The following is a 7,133-nucleotide window of genomic DNA, read 5'->3' as shown; positions in this document are numbered from 1 at the left end:
TGCTGAACCATAAACGTCTGAGGGAGGGTGAACGGGGGCACGTGGGCATGGGGCGGGCCGGTGGTCTGCCTTTTCCACATGGCAGAACTTAACAGGCCCATGGAATAGTGGAGCTGGCTTAGGGACTCGGAAGGCACACACAGATGAGGGCCTGGAGACCAGAGAGGTGCAGTGACCTGCTCAGATCACACTGCAGAGCCAAGATCCGAAACCAGGTCTCTGCCACCCTTGTTCAGTAAATGGGGTCTGAGACGGAATAATCTAACCCCGGATTCTGCTCCAGAGGAAACTAAATGGGAAACTTCCTCTGTCCTCAGCTCACCGCCCCCCTGCCCCCTTTGGAGACAGGCTGAGCTAGGAATGCTCCTCCCCGGGGAAAGAACTTTCCAGAAGATTCTCTGCTCCTTCCCTATTGTCCATGACTTCTCACAAGGAGCCTGAGACTGGGAGTCGGGAGACCCAGGCACCAGTAGGCCTGGGTCACTGATAAGCCGTGTGACCTTGGGTGAGTCTTATTATCTCCCAGAGCCTGAGTTTCCTCGTCCGCACGTGGAGGTGATACCAGTGCTTCCAGATCTCCTAAGGCTGTTGTGGGCAACAGAGCAAAATGTGTGTCAAAGAGCTCGAGTGACACTAACCCACCACGCAGACATGCCCGGCGATTACTATTCTGCCCCCGCCCGCTCTCCCTCCCTGCCAGCTTCTGCGGCCTCTTCCCCATCCTGTGGGAATGGTTGGGCTAAACAAACCCGGTGCCAGGGAAGAATTACTCAATGTGACACTTAATTGATGCAAAATACACAAATTCCGTGGCGCACCGCAGAATTTACAAGCGGAGGGGCCCATGGGGCGGTGAAGGAAGGGGCTGGGGGTGGGGATGGAATTAATCGCTGAGTCTCAGGCGTGAAATTAAATTCTGAGGGAAAGAAACCTCTTTCATTACTCTGGAGCAGAAGTGAAATGCTGTGGCGTGTATGGTGACAGCCTGGGGGGATCGGGGGCTGCCAGGGCCAGTGCAGGGCTGGGAGACAGATGGCCTGGTCCTGAGAAATCTCTGGGGGTATGCTGGGGCTGGGCTGGAGGGGGGTAGGGGGTCAGTGTGCCCCGGGGTCGGTGTTGGGGGCTGCTGGGACCTCTCCCAGCTGTGGCTGAACAGTGCTGCCCTGGAATATGACTTCTGCACCTGGCTCCGCACCCCGTGAGCTGCGGAACCCTCGTCCAGTCTCTCAGCCTCTCTGGTCCCTGGGTGCCCTCCTTTATAAATGCAAATGATGGTGCCTCTTCCACAGAGCTAATGCCCATGACAGCACTTGGTAAACTCCAAAAAGCACCTCGATGTGACGAAGGGTTATTAGGTTGTATTTTTAGGGGGCTCAGTCTTTTCTCACAACTGCCTCCCCTTCAGAGAATTAACAGAAAAATGAAAAGTACTTCCCCGCCCCCGTCCCCACCCCCTGAGATGTAGTAGGAATAATAATCCAGTGACAATAGTACGACAATAACAACGACCACAACAAGCAGAGCAGCTACTCTCTGCTGAGCCCTTCCTATGTGTTCGGCCCCATGCTAAGCTTTCTACGCACGGCACCTTATTTAATTCTCACAACAACCCCAAGGAGAACATGTCACTCCCATTTTACAGATGGGGAAGCTGAGGTTTGGAGACATTATTGATTTGATGCCAGGTTGTACAGCTAGTGAGTGCTGAGGCTAAGACTGAAACCTTGGTCTGATTCCTGAGTCCTTTTTCCAATACGTCTCACTGTCTCCTTTCCCCGTCCCTCCCTCCCTATTACTTAATCAAACACCTGGTGAGAACTGAAAAAACCACAGGTGTTGTTGCTGCCCTCATCCAGTGACCATCGATAAGGCACTGCGGCGGGGATCATTCTGCCCCTTCCTCTTGCCTTTGGACCTGGTCAGGAGGAGGGGCAGCCATCCCTTGGGGTGTGCCGGGCTCAGACACCCTCAGCCACCAGGTGCCTTGGCAGCGCCCACCTCTGCCAGGACACCCAGCTGCATCTCCCATCCCTGATTCCAGGGGCTGGCCCAGAGCTTCTGGCCAGGGAGGGATGACACCCTTCCCGACCACCAGCCCCAGGAGCTCACAGGGTTCGGCCACTAAGGAGTGAAACATCTCAGTTGAAAGCTGCCTTGGGACTGACCCCTGCCCTCAACTCTGGGAGTGGATCTGAAATGTGAGGCTCTGGGCGGAGGCCTGAGCCCTCCTGACACGAATCTCCTTCTGCACTGCCTCGCTTGGGTATCAGTTGCATTTTTGCCGAGACAAGCTGCTTGTAGATTGCCTTGTCACATCACATCACATCAGGGCCCGCGTCACTCCTGGGGCCCTTTCCCCTCCGCTCCTAACGTCTTCCACCCTGTCGCAGTCATCTTGTCTATCCTCGTCTCTCTGTTAGGTTTCTGTTTTTCTCTACCCTATGTTTTTCTCTCTCTGTGCCCATGCCTCTCCCCTTTTGTCGTCTGGCTGCCTCCCTATCTTTGCTTCTCCGTTTCTCTATTTGGGCTTCATCTCCGAGTCTCTGGTAGCATCTCCCATTCTCTGCATCCCCACCCGCCATCCCCAGCTGGTGGGCAATGAGAGCAGAAGGAGAAGGGTTGGCATATCCTCCAGTTTAAAGGGTGCCTTTTTTGAGGGACAAGAGTGGAAGTAAGATTAGTAGGATGAAGGGGCTAAATATTCGTGCAGGGGAAAGGAGCAGGCCTGCAGGAGGGAGGATTTCTGTACCTTTCCCACATCGTATGAAAGGCATGCAAATGAGATGCAAAACACTACACAAACAAGTCCCTATAATCTGGAAGGTAACCACTGACACGTTTGGGAATTGGGCTGCAGATGGCAAGGTCTAGCCACAAAGATGGGGCCACACAGCACAGCCCCATCTCCTCCCCCACGTGTCAGCGCAGTTTCCCCTGGCACTGATTAATTCCACAAATATTTACCTAGCACCTACTATGTGCCAGGCACAGGGCCAGGCTCTGGAGACACAAGGGGGAATCAGAGAGCCCGATCCTCGCTCTCCTGGCTTCTGCTTTTCCGCTCTTGCCCCCAAATGCACCAGGCAAATGAGAGGGGGTCCTGGATAGAGTCACCTGCTGGTCAGGGTAGTCCTCGCCAAACCACAGAATGTCAGAGGTAGACAGAATCTGAGCCATCACCTAATCTAGCTCCTTTTTCAGAGATCCAGAGACACTGCATGATGGGGGGGGGGGGGGGGGCTAGTCCCCAAACCCAGGTGTTCTGACTATCAGTTCATCTCCCTTCCAAAAGCCACTCTGACCCCACCTCCACAAGAGCAGAGATTTTCAAATTGCAGGTCACAAACTGTTAGGAAGTTATGAAATCCGTTTGGTGAGTTGCGTCCAGCATTTAGATAAATTGAAATGGGATAGAATAGAACAGAAAATATCAGAGTGCATCGCGATGCACGTGGTAGGAAATACCAGCGTGTGTTGCATAGGTTATGATGTCTGTGGATCACTGTCCGCAGTTTGAAAAGTGCTATTCCGGAAAGCCTTCCTTGAAGAGCACCAAATGCCCTTCTTTCTTCTGTGACTGGGGCACGCGTGTGGTGTTTGATTAGCCCCTTCCATGAGGGTGTGCAGCTGGAGGATGCTGGGGTCGGGGGCTCAGTGTGAATTCTGGCTGTGCCTCCCACTGGTTAAACAGTTGGGGCAAGTTGCTTGGCTTCCCTAAGTTCTGGTTTTCTCACCTGTAGAAATAAGGAGAGCAGTGCACACCTCACCAGGCTAGTATAGTGCCTAAGGTACAGCACATAAGTGAAATTTCTGGCACACAGGGGGATTCAGTAAATATTAGCTTTCATCCTTCCATAAGGAGCTATAATCACTCCAGAATAAAAATCCTTTATTTAATTTAGAGATTTTTTTTTTAACCTTTTGTTTGCCTACTTTCAAATGTTGTGAGGTGGGCTATAACAAAAGACTTACATGTATTCAAAAATAGATAGAACAGAATCCTAAAAAATACTTAGGGACACAAGGAAATACAAAATCTCCCTAATCCAATCCAATCCAATTGAATCATTACTGTGTTTGCATAGCAGATCGTATCTATGAACTTCCTGGCAGCCAAGGCAAAAAAGGAACGAGAGGATAGGTTCCATATCCCTCATTATTTGATAAATGGTAAAATAACAATTCTTCAGGAGAGTTAAGCTTTCTCAGGTATAGACTCCTGAAAAGAATTTAACTGTAGGGTCCTTATATGAAGGATACCCAAAACCAAACTGGACAAGGTCTCCCCCAGTGGTTTCTGCACCTCTGTTCTTTAATCTCCTTCTCTGAATCCCCTGAGCACACAGCAGACTCCCTGATCAGTGGTGCCGACATGCCCACCCAGTCCCGGGGGTGGGCTGGTGCCCTTCCTCCCCAGCCTTCTCGCCTACCTGTCACGGAGAGGCGGGCCCCGTTGCTCTGCCGGGTCTCCCCGCTATACTTGTGCTTGGTGATGCAGCGGTAGGTGGAGAGGGCGTCCTCCTTCTGCACGTCAGAGATGTACAGCCCGCCGTGGTAAGTAATAAAAAACCTGTTTTCTGGAGACATAATCAGGACACAGTCGATTACTCCTCTGGCTGGGCACCCTACCAGAAGCAACTTGGGCCTGCAGGTGGCCTTCTCTTAGGCCAGGACTGCTGCCCAGGGGAGGGGAGGTGATGGGGAAAACAAGGGGGTGAAGCTGATGTAGTGTTGAAGGTGGGGGAGCATCTCTAACCGATGAGGATTTTCTATGTGCAAAACAAACAGAAATTACAATGATTATTCCTTTAAATGTAGATACTTCAGCTTTTTACAGGGAGATGTTGGGCTTTGGAGTCAGACTAAGATCTGGGTTCCAATCTGACTCTTTTACTTATTAGCTGTGTGACCTTGGGAAAGTTACTTAACCTCTCTGAGCCTTATCTGTGCAACAGGGTGCAAATAATCCTTCATAGAGTATTATTATTAGAGTATTATTATTATTATTAAAAAATAATAAAGTGTATGGCACACTGTAAGTGCTCACTTAGTGAATATCAGTCCTCATCTTTCCCATCTCTTTGCAAGAGTTTGCAAAGTTTTAATGTTCATTGCTTGCTCATTCTTACAATTGTTTGAGGTGTCATCTCCATTTTAAAATCACACAGCCAGTAAGTGGATCAGAACTCAGGCCTTCCGGCTCCCAGCTCTCCCTTTGCACCGAGCCTAAACACAGGCCTAAATCCCTTTCTCTCAGTTTTCATCATTTATTCACCCAAGAAACAATTATTGAGGCTAAGCTATACTAGGAGTGGGGGCGTGGAGACACAGATTTACGATACTAATTCATCAGACAGTTTTTGATACCATCTTGTTCAAGGCAAAGGTGTCAGCACTGCGCCCTCCACGGTCTCACTGCCGTGACAGTGCGAAGCAGAAAGGACAGAGTAGTTTCACCCATTTAGCTGATTACGAGACAAGACTACACTCCGAGGTAGAGTGGATTTTCTCGTCCAAGGTCCTAAGGCAAATCCTGAACTTGAGCTAGTCAGGGTTGATTTTAAAAGCGGAGAATGTGGACTTGAGGGTTGGGGAGGGGCTTGCATCTGGCTTGGGGACTCTCTAAGCTCATGGTCTCCCACCCAAGACCCAGCTAGACTGAGATCGAGAAGCTAACCTAGGGTCCCTCTGCCTGCTCTCTAGGGGCACAGCTGCTTCCCCAGGAGGGCACAGCAGACCCCAGGCTGCCATTTTCACCAGAGGGGGCATTGGAATCAGAACAGCGAATAATGACTTACAAGAAAGCTGCAGGGGAGAGGGTAATGCTGACCTCACACAAAGGACCTGCTAACATTGGACTGTCAGGCTTTCATAAGGAAACATTTTGGGTAGCCCCGTGTCCTTCAAATCCTATTATTTTGAGGTCTGCTTCCTCCCACCTGGGTGCTGAGTGAGCCCTCTCAACCACTGACAAGAGCCCTGATACTGGCTCATTCTCCTATTAGGAATATTCTGTGGTGTCTCATCCCTCCAAGCACAAGCCCAAGATCTCAGCACCAGCAAACAGGGACCTCACCAAAGGATACTTTCCAACAATGAAAGCTGTAGAACTGCAGGGTTGAAAAGCTGAATGTGCTTGACCACATCTTTAACAAAGCTTCTCTGGCCTTCATTTGAATACCTCCAGGGCTGGGGAACTCACTACCTCATTTAGTGGCCCATTCCAAAGTTGATAGCTCTGACTTTGAGAAAGCTCTCCCTTGCTCACAACTGAGCTCCATGGGTCCTGGTTTCTACTTGTTGGACCCTTACAGAACCAGCCTAAACCTGTGTTACTGACACACTCCCTTGCAAACTGGAAGGCAACTATCATGCCCTTTGACTTTTCATCAGGCTAAGCAGTCTTTGGATTTTATTTTTTAATCGTTATTTAGTATGGCTTTAAATAACTTCATCAATCTGATTGATCTCTCGCTTAATAAACTTTGGTTTATCTACAAATCTCTGAATTTTCCCTCCCTCCCTCCCACTCTCCACTCTCCCCTCCTTGTCTCCCTTCCTCCCTCCCATCTCCTTTCCATGTATCTTTGTACAGGACTAGACCTGCTATGTGGCAGGCACTTTGCCAAGTGGTGGGGATCCAACTGTCAGCTTACCTGACCAGGGTGGAATAGAGCAGGGCTACCAACTTCCAGCCTAAGCTGCATTAACCTTTTAGGGGAGACTGAGTGGGGGGATGGGGAGGCAGACCCATTATACTACTGCTTTATACTCTGCCCGCAACTAAAGGCCCTGGTCGTGTGTTTGCAAGCTGCTGCTAGGCTGCTTTCCTTCTCTCCATCCTTGGACACCTGGCCATGTGGGCCCAGGTCCAGGACTTCACACGGATCCCTGCTGAGTGGCATCCTGTTGGGATCTCCCTAGATGAGCACTTGGCTAGCTGGCAGCCTGCCTGGAGCTTGTGGACCCCTGCCCCGCCCCCTCCAACACGCAGACCACACCTTGTAGACTCCCGCTCAGTGCTGTGGGTAAAAGATGAAAAGGAAGCAGGAGGGAGCCAGGCCCTGCTGCCAGCAGTCAGAAGACCCACGGGAAGCACAGAGAAAGCCTGGCTCCCCCACCAGACTCTGCAT

General features: G+C 50.7%; 1 protein-coding gene across 1 annotated transcript in view; it reads right to left on the bottom strand.

Annotated features, from left to right (window-relative positions):
• The window catches only part of DSCAML1 (DS cell adhesion molecule like 1), a 352,214-nt gene that overhangs the window by 102,286 nt on the left and 242,795 nt on the right, over positions 1 to 7,133 (bottom strand). The window contains exon 4 of the mRNA XM_007456333.1: positions 4,431 to 4,577. Within this exon, the coding sequence (XP_007456395.1) occupies positions 4,431 to 4,577 (147 nt within the window). The remainder of the gene's footprint in view (positions 1 to 4,430; positions 4,578 to 7,133) is intronic.

Source organism: Lipotes vexillifer, unplaced genomic scaffold (genome assembly GCF_000442215.2).
Source record: "Lipotes vexillifer unplaced genomic scaffold, Lipotes_vexillifer_v1.1 scaffold753, whole genome shotgun sequence".
Lineage (NCBI taxonomy): Eukaryota > Metazoa > Chordata > Mammalia > Artiodactyla > Lipotidae > Lipotes > Lipotes vexillifer.
This window is presented reverse-complemented; position numbering and strand designations above follow the sequence as displayed.